Source organism: Pseudophryne corroboree, chromosome 6 (assembly GCF_028390025.1).
Source record: "Pseudophryne corroboree isolate aPseCor3 chromosome 6, aPseCor3.hap2, whole genome shotgun sequence".
NCBI classification, from domain to species: Eukaryota; Metazoa; Chordata; class Amphibia; order Anura; family Myobatrachidae; genus Pseudophryne; species Pseudophryne corroboree.
The window spans coordinates 60,434,982-60,457,651 of NC_086449.1; the positions used below are offsets into that span (position 1 = coordinate 60,434,982).

Genomic DNA, 22,670 nt, shown 5'->3' on the forward strand with positions numbered 1-22,670 from the left:
TGGAACGCAGAGGTATCACACTGTTCGGGAGTGCATTCACAGGCATGGTGACGCGTGCGCAGATGGGTGGAACGCACGCCGGGGGAAGCGGGACAGACAGCCGGTGCAGCTGTAAGTTGGTGTTCATTTAGATGTGTATATCTTGCTGAGGTTTTGTGATGTTCACACACAGATGGCTCTACAGTATGGCGGAGTTACAGTGACATGATGTAATTGTCCTGAACGGTCATTTAGTGACCGAGGTCGACGGACGACAGCTAAGTTATCTGATATCTTCTTCACTTTGAAATACACCTTAGGAATTATTGTGTAGGCATTGAGATGCCACAGTTTTTGGAGATGACATCTTATGATATTTCATGCTGAGCCATAAATGTAATTCTTTAAAGCTCCTTACATAATAACAAAGTAGTTAGTGTGATAGGCCAGACAGGATGCCAAACATAATTGTGGACTACAACATGAAGCAAGGAGCAGTGGATACCCTAGATCGACTTCTGACCAGAGACGCTTGCAAATAAAAAATTAACCGTTGGCCAATTGTAATATTTTACAATAAAGCGCTTCGTTTGTTAAACTGTGCATGTCCTTTTTAATATACAACATAAGGGTGGGTGGGAGGTACCAAAGGACAATTCCTTTTGTTTTTTCTTTTTAATTATGGGCTGTTTGGGGGCATTGGTGATGGTCTGTTTTGCAGAGAGAGTCATTTTTATTGGTTTGGTTATTGCTCTAAAATCTGTACTAATTTGCAATCCATTTTAACAAGGAATTATGTGGTGCCTCACACCTGTTAATTTTAATTAATCAATCAATCAATCAATCAATCAATCATTTGATCATTCTTTTATTATTGCCTTTTTGTTCTCTGCAAAATAGGCTACAGCTCTAAATCTTAGTCCAACACATGTTAATTTTAATGAATCAATCATTCTTCGGTTTACGACTTTTCTCTTACGTCCTAGAGGATACTGGGGTTCACATTAGTACCATGGGGTATAGACGGGTCCACTAGGAGCCTTGGGCACTTTAAGAAATCAATAGTGTGCACTGGCTCCTCCCTCTATGCCCCTCCTACCAGACTGTTTAGAAAATGTGCCCGGAGGAGCCGGTCACGCTTAGGGAAGCTCCTGAAGAGTTTTCTGCATTTATTTTTTATTTGTTGTTTTCAGGCAGGGCTGATTGACACCAGACTGCCTGCTTCGTGGAACTTAGGGGGGAGAACGGTCCAACTTCCTGAAGAGTTAATGGTCCCATTTCTCAGCTGACAGGACACTGAGCTCCTGAGGGGGTTATTCGCAAACCACAGCGCAGCGTACCCTCCGGCAACACGCCGCCACCCCTAACAGAGCCAGAAGAGAGAAGAGTGGTGAGTACAGCGCCGGCGTCCCGGTTAGTGGGTCCCTGGCAGGAATGGCTGCACAAGGGTAGGAGCGCAGCGCTGAGTGCAGGCTGCGCTCCAGGGGGCTCAGGAGGACATGCAGTTGCGTGTGTCCCACTGTGAGTGGCGCGCTGAGCCACCAATGACCACCCACACTGGCACCCATATCTAACAGGGGTCTTAACCCTCTGTTAGACAGAAAAATACCTCAGGCCAGTATAAAAAAAGCGGGAAGCCGAGCGCCATTAAGGGGGCGGGGCTTCACTAAGAGCGGATCCAGCAGCTCACCTGCACCATTTTCCCTCTGCAGCTTGCACGAACAGGAATTGCAGGGAAGCACATCTTCTCCACAAAGGCTCCAAGTCTCCTCAGCGGTACCAGGGGTCTTAGAAGGGGGCTGGGGAGTAGTGTAAAATACTAAGCCCTATTAAGGAACTTAGTGTGGTGACCCAGCTAATATTTTCTTGGCTACAGTGGCGCTGTGTGTGGCTGGCTCCGATTTCTGTGTCTCCCTGAGGGCTCTGTGTGGGTTAAAACTGTGTTTTCACATTCTGTGTGTGGGTGTGTGTATGTCCCTTCACATTACCATGTCCTGGGACTGTGTTTCCTGCGTGGCTGAGTGCCTTTCTTCCCCTGGAGACTCACTACCCTGTACCCAGGATAGTGCTCATTCAGTCTTAGGCTAGTGGGGCAGAACCCCCATGGTTAGCTTCCATTAAAGGGATGATATTGAATATTTCAACTGAATTATCCAATAATGAGAAAAAGATGCAAATTTTAAGACAGTCTATGGATGACTTGATGAATAGAGATTTAGTTCCCATACCAGTGTCTTAAACCCCCGTCATTTGCCTACAAAAGCATTCTCTGGGCTAGCTCATGCAGGATGACACTGATGACGATACATCAGATCCAGAGGAGGGTGAGGTGGGTGTGAGCACGGGAATGCTGTCTTCTCACAGGGCATACAGGCCCTGATAGAGGCTATCAGAAATGTCCTGCACATTCCTGACAAGACGGCAGAGGTGGAGGAAGAATCATTTTTTAATTTAAAAAAAAAATCCTCGGCTACTTTTTCTGCATCAAAGGAATTGAATGTTTGAAGAAACCTGGCCTAACCCTGACAAAAAAATTCAGATCCCTAAAAGATTGATTACATCTTTTCCCTTTCTCCTGGAAGATAGAAAGAAATGGGAAAACCTGCCGATTGTCGACGCACCAGTATTTAGATTGTCACATAAGATTGTCTTACCTGTGCCTGAGGCTGCATCCTCAAAGGACACAGCTGACCGCAAAATTGAGAACACTCAAATCGCTCTACATGTCGGCGGGGGTGGCCCAGAGGCCCACTATTGCTTGTGCATGGATCACTAGAGCCATCGCAAAATGGTCAGGTAACCTAATTGACAATTTGGATACCTTACCCAGGAGGGAGATAGTTTTACTCCTGCAGCTTATCCAAGATTCTGCTAATTTTATGGTGGAGGCCTTAAATGAAATTGGTTTGCTCAATGCACGCACCACTGCCATGACAGTGTCAGCTCGCAGGGAGAGGCTATTGGACAGCATTGCCCTCTCAACATGATTACTTCAGGATCACGGATGTATTCTGAACCTTCCAAAATCTCACCTGGAACCAACATGGCGGCTTCGGTTCCTGGGGATGGTACTGGATACGGAGGAACAGAAGGTATTCCTTCCATTGGAAAAGGCATTGATAATCCAGTCGATGGTGCGGGATGTTCTAAAACCAGCCCGGATATCGGTGCATCTATGCATTCGCCTTCTGGGGAAGATGGTCGCCTCTTACGAGGCTCTGCAGTATGGAAGGTTTCATGCAAGGCCCTTCCAGCTGGATCTGCTGGACAAAGGGTCCGGATCGCATCTTCACATGCACCCCTCTGTCGCCAAAAGCCAGGATTTCTCTTCTGTGGTGGCTTAAGACTTCTCACCTGACTGAGGGTCGAAGGTTCGGGATTCAAAGGATTCTGCTAACCACAGACGCAAGACTCAGAGGTTGGGGAGCGGTCACCCAGGGGGAACAGTTCCAAGGAAAATGATCAAGTCAGGATTCGGAAGCCATTCTTCCAATCAACATTCCAGTACTAAGGGCCATATATAACAACCTTCTATAGGCATCACATCTTCTTCATGATCAAGCCATTCAGGTTCAGTCGGACAATGTGATGGCAGTAACGTACATAAACCGACAGGGTGGAACGAAGAGCAGAGCAGCAATATCAGAGGTAACAAAAATTCTCCTCTGGGCAGAAAGACATGTAGTGGTGCTGTCTGCAATCTTCATTCTGGGAGTAGACAGCTGGGAAGTGGACTTGCTCAGAAGACACAACCTCCACCCAGGAGAGTGGGGCCTTCACCCGCAGGTGTTCAAGTCCTTAACATGGCGGTGGGGAATTCCACAAATAGACATGATGGCCTCTCGTCTCAACAAGAAGCTAAAGCGGTATTGTTCCAGGTCGAGGGACCTGCAAGCAGTGGTGGTGGACGCTCTGGTGACTCCTTGGGTCTACCAGAGGGTTTACTTGTTTCCACCTCTTCCACTGATCCCAAGAATTCTTAAAAGAATAAAAAAGGGAAAAGGTTCAAGCAATTGTCATTGCTCTGGATTGGCCAAGATGGGCCTGGTACGCGGATCTACTGGAGATGCTCCTAGAGGACCCGTGATCTCTACCTCTTCAAAAGGATCTTCTACAACAGGGGCTGTTCATCTATCAAGACTTACCACGGCTACGTTTGACGGCATAGAAGTTGAGCATCAAATTTTAGCCCAGAATGGCATTCCGGACAAGGTTATACCAACCCTGATCCAAGCCAGGAAAGGGGTAATGTCTAAACATTACCACCGTATTTGGAAAAAATATATCTTGTGGTATGAAAACAGGAAATTTCCTGCAGTGAAATTTCAACTGGGATGTTTTCTCCTTTTTCCACAGTCAGGTGTGGATGTGGGCCTACGTTTGGGCTCTTCGAAGGTCCAGATTTTGGCCTTATCCATTTTCTTCCAGAAACAATTGGCTTCCCTCCCTGAGGTTGGGTTCTGCCCATCCAACTGCCCTTTGTGCCTCCCACGGCACCTTGAGATCTTAACATGGTGTTGCAGTTCTTTGAAGATCTATGTGAAGCAGACAGCTCGTCACAGGAAACCTGACTTGCTTTTTGTTCTCTATGATCCCAAGAAAATTGTGTGTCCTGCTTCAAAGCAGTCTATTGCTTGCTGGATCTGGCTTACTATCTAGCATGCTTATTCATCAGCAGGATTGCCGGTTTCTAAAGAACAGGCCCACTCTACTAGGTCGGTGGGTTCTTCCTGGATGGCTGCCTGGGGTGTCTCAGCTTTACAGCTCTGCCGAGCAGCTACTTGGTCAGGTTCGAACACGTTTGCTAAGTTCTACAAGTTCGACACTTTGGCCTCTGAGGACCTTCAGTTTGGTCAATCTGTTCTGCAGGAACCTCAGCACTCCCCCACACGGTGAGTACCAGCTTTGGTATATCCCCCTGGTACTAATGTGAACCCCAGTATCCTCTAGGACATAAAAGAAAATAGAATTTTAATTACCTACTGGTAAATCCTTTTCTCGTAGTCCATAGAGCATACTGGGTGCCCGCCCAATGCTTTGTTTTTCCTGCACTGTTACTTTGTTATGTAATGTTATTGGTTCAGCTGTTGCTGTTCCTGTTCAAGTTTGGTTAGCATGGCTTTCCTCTTGTTTGTGTGTGCTGGTTCGAATCTCACCACTGTTCTGTTACATCCTTCCTTAGGCTATATCCGTCTCCTCAAGCACAGTTTCTGGACTGAGTCTGGTAGGAGGGGCATAGAGGGAAGAGCCAGTGCACACTATTTATTTCTTAAATTGCCCAAGGCTCCTAGTGAACCCATCTATAACCCATGGTACTTTTGTGGACCCCAGTATCCTCTAAGGACTACAAGAAAAGGGGTTTACCGGTAAGTAATTAAAATCCTATTTTTTCCTCTTCTAATATGCTGCAGAATATGCTACAGCTCTTGATCTAAGCCTCACATATGTTGATTTTAATCAATCAGTCAATCAATCAATCAATCAATCAATCAATCATTTTGTATTCTTTTATGGTCTTTCCTGTCCTACTTTGGTGCACAACAGGCTACAGCTCTTGAGCTAGGCCTCACATATGTTCATTTCAATCAATCACTCTTGTATTTTATGTTTTTTTTTATCTTCTGTTTCTAGGATACAGCTCTTGATCTAGGCCTCACACATGTTAATTTTCGTTAATCAATCAATCAATCAATCAATCAATCAATCATTTTGTATTCTTTTATGGCCTTTTCCCTCCTAATTTGCTGCATAACAGGATACATCTCTTGAGCGTGTTAATTTCAATCAATCATTCTTGTTATTTATGGCTTTTGTACTCATCTATTTTACAGCAGAACAGGTAGAGTTGTTGATATAGTCCTCACACATGTTACTTTTCATTAATTAATCAATAAATCAATAATTGTTTTATAGTTTTATGGCCTTTTCTCTTCTAATTTGCTGCATAATTGGCTACAGCTCTTCAGCATGTTAATTTCATTCATCAATCAATCTTTCTTGTATTTTATAGCCTTTTTTCTTTTTACTGCAGAACAGGTACAGCTCTTGATCTAGGCCTCACACATTTATATATATTTTTTCAAATATGTTTTTATTGAGCTTTCAATAGTCAGTAAGCATCAGTTAATATGTGTAGACACAAATTATAGAAGAGACATAGATGTGGAGCATATAACTGGATAAATAGCCTGGAACAGAATACCCACATCATGAACAAGGTTAAGCATCTTCCAAGAAGTGTGGTACATAGTAACAAGTACAGTCCAAAGAAAACAAAGGAATAAATTGGGGTAGGATGGAGGGGAGGGGAATGGAGAATATAACTCCATTCCCCTGCATAACTACCCATCCACATTTCACTTAGGATTACCTATGCAGCGGGAAGCTTTAATGAAATAATTGGTGAGAAAGAAGGCGTTCATGGAGTTGGGACTATACCAAGGGGTGAAGTTAAGGTCTGAAGCAACCTTAACTGTTTTCTCATATACTTGGTAAGCTGTCCACAAACAGGCTTTATATTGTAAAACACATGTTCATTTTAATCAATTGATAATTTTTGTATTTTATGGCAGTTTATTTTCTAATTTGATGCAGAACATGCTACAGCTCTTAATTTAGGCCTCACACGTGTTAGTTTTAATGAATCTATCATTCTTATATGTTATGGTCTTTATTTCTCTTCTATTTTGTGCAGAACAGGATTTTGATCTAGGCCTCATACATGTTAATTTTAATCATTCGATCATTATTGTATTTTTATGGGCTTTTCTTTTCTAATTTACTGCAAAATAGATGTTGATATAGCCTATGTCTTCATTTAAAAAAAAAAAAATCAATTTGATCAATCATTCTTTTACCTGCTTTCCACTATATACTCCACTTCTATTTCTCTGTACGTCCTTCAGGTCTCTGAGCTAGTTCTTGATTAATGAAAACATTCTTGTTACCTACCTATGGGGTTCAATAGTTTATTAAACTGCCATCCTCCTGTCTGCCACTACTACTGTACAGTATGTGTCCATGTTTCATACCTGTTCTATAAACTTCCGTGTGTTTGTGCTCTGTTGCTTAGTTGAGCAAGGCAGTTTTTGGCCACTTTTGGTGAAGACAAAACTGTGAGCTGTGATGTGTTCAAAATTAACTGTAAAATGGATGTTATTGAGGTTATTAATGTAGGAACAAAAACAGGCCCAAATTGCATGATTTTAGCGGTTTTCCGCATGTGAGGGTTGTTTTGCAATACCGGAACATGAATGGTGCCTGCAGAATTGTACTAGCCCATGTAACACTGTTTCTGTACATTATACTTACTCCCCCATCAGCTCATATAACATGCAGGCATAATAATAATAATAATTGGCTGGCAGCATAAACCAACATGTAATAGGAAAAAGTTTCTCTGGGCCGGTTCACTCCTGCTCATTATACATTGCATACAGTGATCTTACTTTTTTAAATTAGTTATCAATTAGTGTAAAAAAAAAAAAAAAAGATCTGTTCCTGGTCTGTGATCATAACTATCCTCTCCATATCACTCAGGGACTCTAATTAGTGAATTGGTTGGAAAATCCATTGATGGCATCAATCTGAATCACCTGATCTCAGCTCCTGGGGGATGCGGGGAGCAGAACATGATGCGCATGACTCCTACAGTGATTGCTACACATTACCTGGATGCTACTGGTCAGTGGGACAGAGTAGGAGTGGATCGCAGAGCGAAGGCCCTCGAGTACATCCAAAGAGGTAAGAAAGACCATATATACCAAAACATATTATTCCATTCATTGGGGAGTACAGGTGAGACAACAGGTGGCATCTTATTTCCTCTACTCTTAAAAGTAAAAGCCTTGACCATGTTCCCTTGTTTCTCTATATGATGATTATTACAGAAGGATATACCGTATTGCAAAATTGACACGAGCCAGTTAAAACTGGTGTCTTCAATTGGATACACACTAGGCGATATATCAGCCGTTCACGCAAACGGCCGTTACATCGCGGTGTACCACAAATACTGTATGTCAGTGAATGATGTTGTTCACAGACATTTTGTGCAGCTCTGCTGATGGCTGATATATTTTCAGATACTGTATATTGGTGGATCTGGCTGTGTGTACAAGTGGTCAAATGATTACCCATATACTTGCAAGCAAATTTAAATGGCCTTCCAGCTGGGTGTCCTGACTGACATGTGGAGTGAACAATCAGTGAATGTGTATACTTACCTGTGTCCGCCGACGTGTCGGTAAAGTGTGTATCCAGCCTTAGTAAGTTCTAAAAAAAAACTTTTTTTTCTCTTCTTGAATTGGAATGGAGATAGACTGTATCAAGCTTTTAAGAGAGAAAGTGTAGAAGTTTCCCAATGAAACCAATCAGCTTCTATCTGTCATTTATCTAGCTCAGGCTTTGAAGTGACAGTTACATGCTGATTGGTTTCATTGGGCAACTACTCCACTTTAACTCTTTCTAACGCTCGATACATTACTCCTTACTTACTCCTCGTAAGTGCTCTAATGAATGCTATAAAAATGGGAGAGGTATACAAGGTTGATATTCGTCATTTGGAATCAGTTGAAATGTGAACATGATTGAATGTTGACAAACCATTCCTAGTGGCACAGCAGTCACTTACCTGCTCCCGGCAGCAACAATATCTTCATTGAGGTGCATCATGGTTCCTGGCAGTCACCTGCAGTGCAGAGAGGAGGGAAGTGGGTAATAATTACCCAGTCCTGGGCCTGATGGATAGATCCGGATTCACTGCCACCCCCCTCTTACCTGGCAACGGCAGCAGAAGCTCTACTCCTAAACCCAGCACATGCTGCAGTGTGGCCTGGGAGGATGCTGCCACTGAGCAGCAGTCGCCTGTGCGGGTGGGAGAAGTGACCACACTATTCATGCACCCCCCTCCTGGATTTGCTCCTGGCTGACAAGCTTAATGCAGCCCCCTGTCCAGAACTAAGTACCACTTTGTGGTGCTAAAAGTACTTTTTTTTTCTATAAGGGGGCATGGTCACGCCTCCTGTGATTAGGCCACACCCCACAAAAAGTAGCTGGTCCTGGCCTTGCTGTCTACTGTCATGGTGGTCACATGTGGATCAGTTCCAGTACAGGCATCCGACTGAGCGGCATTATGGGGAGTATTCTTCCCCCTATCCCATACCCTAATTCCTACCCCAAACACCCTAATCCTAACCTCTCTTTAGCGCCAGAATCTTGATGGATCCCTCAGGTAGGTACTGGCCTTGGGGTTAGTCACTAGGGAGAGGAGTAGGTTGTGGGGGAAGGGTGGGGGGGAGATTAGGGTTAGGATGCAGAATGGATTAGGACTAGTGGTAGGATTAAGGGGAGGGTAAAAAATGCCGCGATCCGTCGGGTTTCTGACCAACAGGATCCCACTGTCAGTATTCTGTTGGGATTCTGAATGCTGGGATTTCACACCCAACCCAAGATTAGATACAGTATGTTGAATTTGGTGCAGCTGTAATTTTTGAATACAAATTAGAATGAGTCTGTAAGAATCCTATTTCTGTGTTAGAGATGAGCAAAATCTTCAGAACTGTTCCACTGAATATTAAACGGACTCCAGAATTTTGTGCAAACTGAAAGATACAGTATCTCATGCAAAATGTGGCCTTTAGTTTTCTAGGTGGAAATGCCAATATGATTTTTGTTCCACTCAGAGTCCACCTATCATTTTTGTTTTTGTAAAAGTCTTCTACTGTACAGTATGTTATACCACATTGTAGAGCAGTAGAAATTAACTACTAACATACAATGTCAAAGCAAATGAAAGAACCGTATATTGCTGAAACTTTGCAAATGTGAAAAGGAAATTTCAGTTGATTCAGAATTCCACCAGAACACTGGCCCTCATTCCGAGTTGTTCGCTCGATAGCTGCTTTTAGCAGCATTGCACACGCTAAGCCGCCACTCTCTGGGAGTGTATCTTAACATAGCAGAATTGCAAACAAAAGATTAGCAGAATTGTGAATAGAAATTTCTTAGCAGTTTCTGAGTAGCTCGACACTTACTCCTACATTGGGATCAGTTCAGTCAGTTTCGTTCCTGGTTTGACGTCACAAACACACTCCCCCATTTCTCCAGCCACTCCCACGTTTTCCCCGGAAACGCCTGCATTTTTCTGTACACTCCCAGAAAACGTCCAGTTTCCGCCCAGAAACACCCACTTCCTGTCAATCACACTACGATCAGCAGAACGATTAAAAAAATTTGTTACGCCATGAGTAAAATACCTAACTTTTGTGCTAATTTACTTGGCGCAGGCGCACTGCGAACATTGCGCATGCGCAGTTTGTGACTAAGCGCTCCGTAGCGAAAAAATAATAATGAGCGAACAACTCGGAATGACCCCCATTGTGTAACTCCAATTGAGGGTTAATATGTTTAAAGTAAGCAAAAGCACCAGGAATGACTGCAACAACTGTTTCCAAATGGCCCTTCTACCGAGGGCCATTTGGATATTTATAAAATCCTTCAGGGGCCATACAAAAATTCTCAACTTAAAAAATTACCCTGCCCCCCAGTAGGTCTGCCCCTTAGAGGTACTGTGTGTGCGCGCACGTGCCCAAAAAATGGGTGTGGCCAGTTAAAATGGGACGTGATACACATATGCCCCCAATAGTGCGGTGCCAGATCCACAATTGCCCCCACAGTGCCAGGTATACAAATGCCCCCACAGTGCCAGGTATACAAATGCCCCCCACAGTGCCAGGTATACAGATGCCCTCACAGTGCCAGTTATACAAATGCCCCCACAGTGCCAGGTATACAGATGCCCCCACAGTGCCAGGTATACAGATGCCCCCCACAGTGCCAGGTATACAGATGCCCCCACAGTGCCAGGTATACAGATGCCCCCACAGTGCCAGGTATACAGATGCCCCTCACAGTGCCAGTTATACAGATGCCCCCACAGTGCCAGGTATACAGATGCCCCCACAGTGCCAGGTATACAGATGCCCCTCACAGTGCCAGTTATACAGATGCCCCTCACAGTGCCAGGTATACAGATGCCCCCCACAGTGCCAGGTATACAAATGCCCCCCACAGTGCCGGGTATACAAATGCCCCCCACAGTGCCGGGTATACAGATGCCCGCCCTCCCCCCTTCCCTCTCCCCTCCGTGCTGCGTACCGTGGATGGAGGAGAGCGCGGCTGTCGGGTGGGACTGGAGCGGCGGCATGTAGTACTTCAAACCAGCTGCTGGTTCGAGAGCCAATCAGAGCTCGCGGACCGGCAGCCGCGGCTCCTGATTGGCTGCCGGTCCGCAAGCTCTGATTGGCTCACAGACCGGCGGCTGGTTTGAAGTATACACGCCGCCGCTCCCACTCGACAGCCGCGCTCTCCTCAGTCTCCCTGTTCTGACAGCTGAGACACGCTGCCGCCGGACTGAGCGGCAGCGTGTTTCACTGACACAAGCTGGTGGGCCGGACCAAACGGCTTCGCGGGCCGTATACGGCTCGCGGGCCGGAGGTTCCCCACCCCTGGTTTAACAGAAACTCAAAGTTTGATACAGGTTGAGTATCCCATATCCAAATATTCCGAAATACGGAATATTCCGAAATACGGACTTTTTTGAGTGAGACTGAGATAGTGAAACCTTTGTTTTTTGATGGCTCAATGTACACAAACTTTGTTTAATACACAAAGTTATTAATAATATTGTATTAAATGACCTTCAGGCTGTGTGTATAAGTTGTATATGAAACATAAATGAATTGTGTGAATGTAGACTAGGGATGTGCACTTGCAATTTTTCGGGTTTTGTGTTTTGGTTTTGGGTTCGGTTCCGCGGCCGTGTTTTGGGTTCGACCGCGTTTTGGCAAAACCTCACCGAATTTTTTTTGTCGGATTCGGGTGTGTTTTGGATTCGGGTGTTTTTTTCAAAAAACCCTAAAAAACAGCTTAAATCATAGAATTTGGGGGTCATTTTGATCCCAAAGTATTATTAACCTCAAAAACCATAATTTCCACTCATTTTCAGTCTATTCTGAATACCTCACACCTCACAATATTATTTTTAGTCCTAAAATTTGCACCGAGGTCGCTGGATGACTAAGCTAAGCGACCCTAGTGGCCGACACAAACACCTGGCCCATCTAGGAGTGTCACTGCAGTGTCACGCAGGATGGCCCTTCCAAAAAACACTCCCCAAACAGCACATGACGCAAAGAAGAAAAAAAGAGGCGCAATGAGGTAGCTGTGTGAGTAAGCTAAGCGACCCTAGTGGCCGACACAAACACCTGGCCCATCTAGGAGTGGCACTGCAGTGTCACGCAGGATGGCCCTTCCAAAAAACACTCCCCAAACAGCACATGACGCAAAGAAGAAAAAAAGAGGTGCAATGAGGTAGCTGTGTGAGTAAGCTAAGCGACCCTAGTGGCCGACACAAACACCTGGCCCATCTAGGAGTGGCACTGCAGTGTCACGCAGGATGGCCCTTCCAAAAAACACTCCCCAAACAGCACATGGCGCAAAGAAGAAAAAAAGAGGCGCAATGAGGTAGCTGTGTGAGTAAGATAAGCGACCCTAGTGGCCGACACAAACACCTGGCCCATCTAGGAGTGGCACTGCAGTGTCACGCAGGATGGCCCTTCCAAAAAACACTCCCCAAACAGCACATGACGCAAATAAAAATGAAAGAAAAAAGAGGTGCAAGATGGAATTGTCCTTGGGCCCTCCCACCCACCCTTATGTTGTATAAACAGGACATGCACACTTTAACCAACCCATCATTTCAGTGACAGGGTCTGCCACACGACTGTGACTGAAATGACGGGTTGGTTTGGACCCCCACCGAAAAAGAAGCAATTAATCTCTCCTTGCACAAACTGGCTCTACAGAGGCAAGATGTCCACCTCATCATCATCCTCCGATATATCACCGTGTACATCCCGCTCCTCACAGATTATCAATTCGTCCCCACTGGAATCCACCATCTCAGCTCCCTGTGTACTTTGTGGAGGCAATTGCTGCTGGTCAATGTCTCCACGGAGGAATTGATTATAATTCATTTTAATGAACATCATCTTCTCCACATTTTCTGGAAGTAACCTCGTACGCAGATTGCTGACAAGGTGAGCGGCGGCACTAAACACTCTTTCGGAGTACACACTTGTGGGAGGGCAACTTAGGTAGAATAAAGCCAGTTTGTGCAAGGGCCTCCAAATTGCCTCTTTTTCCTGCCAGTATAAGTACGGACTGTCTGACGTGCCTACTTGGATGCGGTCACTCATATAATCCTCCACCATTCTTTCAATGGTGAGAGAATCATATGCAGTGACAGTAGACGACATGTCCGTAATCGTTGTCAGGTCCTTCAGTCCGGACCAGATGTCAGCATCAGCACTCGCTCCAGACTGCCCTGCATCACCGCCAGCGGGTGGGCTCGGAATTCTGAGCCTTTTCCTCGCACCCCCAGTTGCGGGAGAATGTGAAGGAGGAGATGTTGACAGGTCGCGTTCCGCTTGACTTGACAATTTTGTCACCAGCAGGTCTTTGAACCCCAGTAGACTTGTGTCTGCCGGAAAGAGAGATCCAAGGAAGTTTTTAAATCTAGGATCGAGCACGGTGGCCAAAATGTAGTGCTCTGATTTCAACAGATTGACCACCCGTGAATCCTTGTTAAGCGAATTAAGGGCTCCATCCACAAGTCCCACATGCCTAGCGGAATCGCTCCCTTTTAGCTCCTCCTTCAATGCCTCCAGCTTCTGCTGCAGAAGCCTGATGAGGGGAATGACCTGACTCAGGCTGGCAGTGTCTGAACTGACTTCACGTGTGGCAAGTTCAAAATTTTGCAGAACCTTGCACAACGTTGAATTCATTCTCCACTGCGCTTGAGACAGGTACATTCCACCTCCTATATCGTGCTCAATTGTATAGGCTTGAATGGCCTTTTGCTGCTCCTCCAACCTCTGAAGCATATAGAGGGTTGAATTCCACCTCGTTACCACTTCTTGCTTCAGATGATGGCAGGGCAGGTTCAGGCGTTTTTGGTGGTGCTCCAGTCTTCTGTACGTGGTGCCTGTACGCCGAAAGTGTCCCGCAATTCTTCTGGCCACCGACAGCATCTCTTGCACGCTCCTGTCGTTTTTAAAAAAATTCTGCACCACCAAATTCAAGGTATGTGCAAAACATGGGACGTGCTGGAATTTGCCCATATTTAATGCACACACAATATTGCTGGCGTTGTCCGATGCCACAAATCCACAGGAGAGTCCAATTGGGGTAAGCCATTCCGCGATGATCTTCCTCAGTTGCCGTAAGAGGTTTTCAGCTGTGTGCGTATTCTGGAAACCGGTGATACAAAGCGTAGCCTGCCTAGGAAAGAGTTGGCGTTTGCGAGATGCTGCTACTGGTGCCGCCGCTGCTGTTCTTGCGGCGGGAGTCCATACATCTACCCAGTGGGATGTCACAGTCATATAGTCCTGACCCTGCCCTGCTCCACTTGTCCACATGTCCGTGGTTAAGTGGACATTGGGTACAACTGCATTTTTTAGGACACTGGTGAGTCTTTTTCTGACGTCCGTGTACATTCTCGGTATCGCCTGCCTAGAGAAGTGGAACCTAGATGGTATTTGGTAACGGGGGCACACTGCCTCAATAAATTGTCTAGTTCCCTGTGAACTAACGGCGGATACCGGACGCACGTCTAACACCAACATAGTTGTCAAGGCCTCAGTTATCCGCTTTGCAACAGGATGACTGCTGTGATATTTCATCTTCCTCGCAAAGGACTGTTGGACAGTCAATTGCTTGGTGGAAGTAGTAAAAGTGGGCTTACGACTTCCCCTCTGGGATGACCATCGACTCCCAGCAGCAACAACAGCAGCGCCAGCAGCAGTAGGCGTTACACGCAAGGATGCATCGGAGGAATCCCAGGCAGGAGAGGACTCGTCAGAATTGCCAGTGACATGGCATGCAGGACTATTGGCATTCCTGGGGAAGGAGGAAATTAACACTGAGGGAGTTGGTGGGGTGGTTTGCGTGAGCTTGGTTACAAGAGGAAGGGATTTACTGGTCAGTGGACTGCTTCCGCTGTCGCCCAAAGTTTTTGAACTTGTCACTGACTTATTATGAATGCGCTGCAGGTGACGTATAAGGGAGGATGTTCCGAGGTGGTTAACGTCCTTACCCCTACTTATTACAGCTTGACAAAGGCAACACACGGCTTGACAAATGTTGTCCGCATTTCTGGTGAAATACTTCCACACCGAAGAGCTGATTTTTTTGGTATTTTCACCAGGCATGTCAACGGCCCTATTCCTCCCACGGACAACAGGTGTCTCCCCGGGTGCCTGACTTAAACAAACCACCTCACCATCAGAATCCTCCTTGTCAATTTCCTCCCCAGCGCCAGCAACACCCATAGCCTCCTCATCCTGGTGTACTTCAACACTGACATCTTCAATCTGACTATCAGGAACTGGACTGCGGGTGCTCCTTCCAGCACTTGCAGGGGGCGTGAAAATGGTGGAAGGCGCATGCTCTTCACGTCCAGTGTTGGGAAGGTCAGGCATCGCAACCGACACAATTGGACTCTCCTTGTGGATTTGGGATTTCGAAGAATGCACAGTTCTTTGCGGTGCTTTTGCCAGCTTGAGTCTTTTCAGTTTTCTAGCGAGAGGCTGAGTGCTTCCATCCTCATGTGAAGCTGAACCACTAGCCATGAACATAGGCCAGGGCCTCAGCCGTTCCTTGCCACTCCGTGTGGTAAATGGCATATTGGCAAGTTTACGCTTCTCCTCCGACAATTTTATTTTAGATTTTGGAGTCCTTTTTTTACTGATATTTGGTGTTTTGGATTTTACATGCTCTGTACTATGACATTGGGCATCGGCCTTGGCAGACGACGTTGCTGGCATTTCATCGTCTCGGCCATGACTAGTGGCAGCAGCTTCAGCACGAGGTGGAAGTGGATCTTGATCTTTCCCTAATTTTGGAACCTCAACATTTTTGTTCTCCATATTTTAATAGGCACAACTAAAAGGCACCTCAGGTAAACAATGGATATGGATGGATACTAGTATACTTATGGATGGACGAGCGACTGCCGACACAGAGGTAGCTACAGCCGTGGACTACCGTACTGTGTCTGCTGCTAATATAGACTGGATGATAATGAGATGAAATCAATATATATATATATAATATCACTAGTACTGCAGCCGGACAGGTATATATATTTATTATGTAATGACTGATGACGGACCTGCTGGACACTGTCAGCTCAGCAGCACCGCAGACTGCTACAGTAAGCTACTATAGTAGTATGTATAAAGAAGAAGAAAGAAAAAAAAAAAAACACGGGTAGGTGGTATACAATTATGGATGGACCAGCGACTGCCGACACAGAGGTAGCTACAGCCGTGGACTACCGTACTGTGTCTGCTGCTAATATAGACTGGATGATAATGAGATGAAATCAATATATATATATATATAATATCACTAGTACTGCAGCCGGACAGGTATATATATTTATTATGTAATGACTGATGACGGACCTGCTGGACACTGTCAGCTCAGCAGCACCGCAGACTGCTACAGTAAGCTACTATAGTAGTATGTATAAAGAAGAAGAAAGAAAAAAAAAACCACGAGTAGGTGGTATACAATTATGGATGGACCAGCGACTGCCGACACAGAGGTAGCTACAGCCGTGGACTACCGTACTGTGTCTGCTGCTAATATAGACTGGATGATAATGAGATGAAATCAATATATATATATATAATATCACTAGTACTGCAGCCGGACAGGTATATATATTTATTATGTAATGACTGATGATGGACCTGCTGGACACTGTCAGCTCAGCAGCACCGCAGACTGCTACAGTAAGCTACTACAGTAGTATGTATAAAGAAGAAGAAAGAAAAAAAAAAACCACGGGTAGGTGGTATACAATTATGGATGGACCAGCGACTGCCGACACAGAGGTAGCTACAGCCGTGGACTACCGTACTGTGTCTGCTGCTAATATAGACTGGATGATAATGAGATGAAATCAATATATATATATATAATATCACTAGTACTGCAGCCGGACAGGTATATATATTTATTATGTAATGACTGATGACGGACCTGCTGGACACTGTCAGCTCAGCAGCACCGCAGACTGCTACAGTAAGCTACTATAGTAGTATGTATAAAGAAGAAGAAAGAAAAAAAAAAAACCACGGGTAGGTGGTATACAATTATGGATGGACCAGCGACTGCCGACACAGAGGTAGCTACAGCCGTGGACTACCGTACTGTGTCTGCTGCTAATATAGACTGGATGATAATGAGATGAAATCAATATATATATATATAATATCACTAGTACTGCAGCCGGACAGGTATATATATTTATTATGTAATGACTGATGACGGACCTGCTGGACACAGTCAGCTCAGCAGCACCGCAGACTGCTACAGTAAGCTACTATAGTAGTATGTATAAAGAAGAAAGAAAGAAAAAAAAAACCACGGGTAGGTGGTATACAATTATGGATGGACCAGCGACTGCCGACACAGAGGTAGCTACAGCCGTGGACTACCGTACTGTGTCTGCTGCTAATATAGACTGGATGATAATGAGATGAAATCAATATATATATATATATATATATAATATCACTAGTACTGCAGCCGGACAGGTATATATATTTATTATGTAATGACTGATGACGGACCTGCTGGACACAGTCAGCTCAGCAGCACCGCAGACTGCTACAGTAAGCTACTATAGTAGTATGTATAAAGAAGAAAGAAAAAAAAAACCACGGGTAGGTGGTATACAATATTATATATATATTATATACAATTATATATATATATATATATATATTAAACTGGTGGTGACTGGTGGTCAGGTCACTGGTCACACTATCAGCAACTTGCAAGTAGTACTCCTAAGCAGACAATCACAATATATATTATACTGGTGGTCAGTGTGGTCACAATGGCAGTGTGGCACTCTGGCAGCAAAAGTGTGCACTGTACGTTATATGTACTCCTGAGTCCTGCTCTCAGACTCTAACTGCTCCCCACTGTCAGTGTCTCCCCCACAAGTCAGATAATATACAGTCACACTATCTATCACTTCAGCAAGTAACTAGTACTCCTCCTAATGCTCCCCAAAATTACTACTGTGTCTCTCTCTACTGTCTCACTCTCTTCTCTATAAACGGACAGGACGCCAGCCACGTCCTCTCCCTATGAATCTCAATGCACGTGTGAAAATGGCGGCGACGCGCGGCTCCTTATATAGAATCCGAGTCTCGCGATAGAATCCGAGCCTCGCGAGAATCCGACAGCGGGATGATGACGTTCGGGCGCGCTCGGGTTAACCGAGCAAGGCGGGAAGATCCGAGTCGCTCGGCCCCGTGTAAAAAAACATGAAGTTCGGGCGGGTTCGGATTCCGAGGAACCGAACCCGCTCATCCCTAATGTAGACACACTTTGTTTAATGCACAAAGTTATAAAAAATATTGGCTAAAATTATTTTCAGGCTGTGTGTATAAGGTGTATGTGTAACATAAATGCATTCTGTGCTTAGACTTAGGTCCCATCACCATGATATCTCATTATGGTATGCAATTATTCCAAAATACGGAAAAATCCGATATCCAAAATACTTCTGGTCCCAAGCATTTTGGATAAGGGATACTCAACCTGTATCACTTTTTAGTATAACTTAGCAACTGCCAAATCCATTAAAACACAAACATCACAGTAACACTTTCCTTCTCCTACACACATTTGTAAGATACCATTATAACATAATCAGTACAGGTCCCACCTATCATTTTATTGTAGCCCAAGACTTGGAGTTTTAATTTAAGACTTATTTTTTTGGACCTGGCATATCCGTGGTCACATCAGTCTCCGTCCCCATCTCCTGACCTCACCTCCATACTGCTCCACTCCCCCATCTCATGCCCTCCACTACATACTGCTCTACTCCTCCATCTCCTGCCCTCCACTCCATACTGCTCCACTCCCCCATCTCCTGCCCTCCACTCCATACTGCTCCACTCCCCCATCTCCTGCCCTCCACTACATGCTGCTCCACTCCTCCATCTCCTGCCCTCCACTCCATACTCCTCCATCTCCTGCCCTCCACTCCATACTGCTCCACTCCCCCATCTCCTGCCCTCCACTACATACTGCTCCACACCCCCATCTCCTGCCCTCCACTACATACTGCTCCACTCCCCCATCTCCTGCCCTCCACTCCATACTGCTCCACTCCCCCATCTCCTGCCCTCCACTACATGCTGCTCCACTCCCCCATCTCCTGCCCTCCACTACATGCTGCTCCACTCCCCCATCTCCTGCCCTCCACTCCATACTGCTCCACTCCTCCATCTCCTGCCCTCCACTCCATACTGCTCCACTCCTCCATCTCCTGCCCTCCACTCCATACTGCTCCACTCCCCCATCTCCTGCCCTCCACTCCATACTGCTCCACTCCCCCATCTCCTGCCCTCCACTACATGCTGCTCCACTCCCCCATCTCCTGCCCTCCACTCCATACTGCTCCACACCCCCATCTCCTGCCCTCCACTCCATACTGCTCCACACCCCCATCTCCTGCCCTCCACTACATACTGCTCCACTCCTCCATCTCCTGCCCTCCACTACATACTGCTCCACTCCTCCATCTCCTGCCCTCCACTACATACTGTTCCACTCCCCCATCTCCTGTCGTCCACTACATACTGCTCCACTCCTCCATCTCCTGCCCTCCACTACATACTGTTCCACTCCCCCATCTCCTGTCGTCCACTACATACTGCTCCACTCCTCCATCTCCTGCCCTCCACTACATACTGCTCCACTCCCCTATCTCCTGCCATCTACTCCTTAATGCTCCACTCCCCCATCTCCTGCTCTCCACTGCATACTGCTCCACTCCTCCATCTCCTGCCCTCTACTCCATACTGCTAAACTCCCCCATCTCCTGCCCTCCACTACATACTAGTGTTGTGCACCGGAAATTTTTCGGGTTTTGGTTTTGGGTTCGGTTCCATGCCCGTGTTTTGGGTTCGAACACGTTTTGGCAAAACCTCACCAAATTTTTTTTGTCGGATTCGGGTGTGTTTTGGATTCGGGTGTTTTTTTTAAAAAACCCTAAAAAACAGCTTAAGTCATAGAATTTGGGGGTAATTTTGATCCCATAGTATTATTAACCTCAGTAGATAAAGTCAACCTTTCTGTCAAACTTGACAGTTGTTAACGCCCCCTTGCCCTAGGACCCGCCCCCTTTTAATATTAAATGATAGTGTTTTATATCGCTTAATATAAAATTAATATAAAATTTATAGTGTTCGATATTAAACCGTATTAAAAATTGTCGCGTAACACCAGTCGCAGAGTGTCGCGCAACACCCCGTCGCAGTATGTCACGCAACGCGGCGCGTCAAATCAGGCGGATGAAAGATGCATATTACACAGTGTTAAAACCAGGTAGTTTTAGCGGTATTGATAAATATTATGGGTCGGTTAAAAATAAATTTAAAAGATCCGACGTAAGAAAGTGGTTACAAGAACAAGACGCCTACACGCTGCACAAGCCAGCAAGAAAAAACTATAAAAGGAACATGATTTGTGTATCGGGTATAAACCAACAGTGGCAATGCGATTTGGTCTCGCTGATAGATTTGTCAAAATACAACGATGGCGTTAAATACATATTAACAATCATCGATATATTCAGTAAGAGGGTGTGGGGTGAAAGTCTGGCCGCTAAGAATGCAGCAACAGTCGCTAATGCTTTTGAAAAAATATTCCAGCGCGGTGATGTGCCGATGAAGCTACAAACCGATAATGGTAAAGAGTTTCTAAACAGAAGCCTAAAAAAGGTGTTAGAAAAATACGGTATAAAACATTTCACGACCAATAACGATGTGAAAGCGGCTGTTATAGAGCGCTTCAATAGGACTTTAAAAACACGCATGTGGCGCTATTTCACGGCAAAGAATACCTACAGATATATAGACGTTTTACAAGACTTCATACGCAGCTATAATAACACATACCATAGAACGATTAAGTGCGCTCCAAACGATGTGAATGACTCTAACGCGTTGAGTGTCTTCAAAACGACCTACGGTGATTACTTTAGAAGTAAGAAAGCCCCAGTTTGTTTAGGAATCGGTGACCACGTCCGTATTTCTAAATATAAGGACATATTTCAGAAAGGTTACGAACAGAGCTTTTCTGAGGAGATTTTTGTTGTACATAGTGTGAACACTAAAGGGATTAAACCGCTTTATAAGTTGGCAGATCTGTACGGTGAAGTTATAACAGGTAGTTTTTACCCCGAAGAGCTTCAAAGCATACCAAAAAACTATAACAGAGTTTACAAAGTGGAAAAGATTTTAAAAAATAAGACGGTCAGAGGCCGTAAATACGCTTTAGTCAAGTGGCGCGGTTACCCCGCAAAATTTAACAGTTGGGTCGCAGCATCGGTGATAAAAGACATATAAAGATCATCAGTATCTAACAAGACGAGCGATGGATGACAAGTCGTTCTACATAACCTTACCCAGCAACGCATCGGCTGTTACCTTCCCGCAAAATAAGATTTCTAACTATACGACAAAGTTGGCTAAACCGATAGACTTAAATGGCGAATGGGAAGTGGCACTTACTGAGATACAATACCCGCATACGTGGAATACATTGGATTTACAAGATTGTAGACTGCAATTATCATGGGATGGAACGGCGGAACAGCCGGTGGCGAGAGTCGCGAGTTTGTGCATTAAACCCGGTTTTTATGAGACAATCGAAGCGTTACTGAACGTAATCAACGCTGAAATTGTACAACTGAAACTGGACGTTGGATTAAGACTAACGTATGATCCATTTGCACGCGTTGTAACATGTGACAGTAAACTGTTGTATCAAATCCACGCCGGTTCTAAGCTGACATGGATACTGGGTTTACAACCTAAAACTAATATTTCTAAACCATGCGCCGACATCAAAGGCGGCCAATATACGATGTACGTGTACACAGACATTATCGAACACCAACGGGTCGGGGATAGTTATGTACCGCTACTTCGCACTGTTGAAATGAAGGGTTATAACAATGAGGTTGTCACAATACGATACGAGAAACCCGATTACGTACCATTGTGCAAAACACATTTTGACACGATAGCCATAGAGATAAAGAACGACCAAAACGAGAACATGGCATTTAAGTTTGGGAAAGCGATCGTGAAGCTACACTTCAGGCGCCGCAAAACTGAATTTTATTAACTAAGCAGAATGGTCGCTGTAAAAAATTATGGCGATCCGGGACTCTATGCGCAATATTATAAAACTCAAGCCGGTAATGGATTACCAGGTTTTCACGGCAGCGCATACATGTACGGCTGCGGTTTAGGCGGTATTTTTCGAAGTCTTTTCAGAAAAGCTGTTCCTCTTTTCCGGAGAGGTTTAGAGTTGGCTAAACCGCATATGAAGACAGCGGTTCGTAATATAGCGAAAGATGTTATCGGGCAAGCCACAACGGCCGTTGTGAATAAGATACACGAGGCGAACCAGGCAAAGCAAGACGGTTCAGGACTAATATATACAAGAAAAGGCGTGTCTAAAAGAAAACGGAAGCGTATGATAACGCTTCCGCCTTGGGACATACCCTTTTTAAATAAAAAACA

The 22,670-nt window shown here is 45.1% G+C and overlaps 1 protein-coding gene across 1 annotated transcript in view; it reads left to right on the plus strand.

The window, feature by feature from the left end:
• The window catches only part of LOC134936129 (complement C3-like), an 828,079-nt gene that overhangs the window by 573,252 nt on the left and 232,157 nt on the right, over positions 1-22,670 (plus strand). The window contains exon 24 of the mRNA XM_063931046.1: positions 7,519-7,722. Coding sequence (XP_063787116.1) covers positions 7,519-7,722 — 204 coding nt within the window. The remainder of the gene's footprint in view (positions 1-7,518; positions 7,723-22,670) is intronic.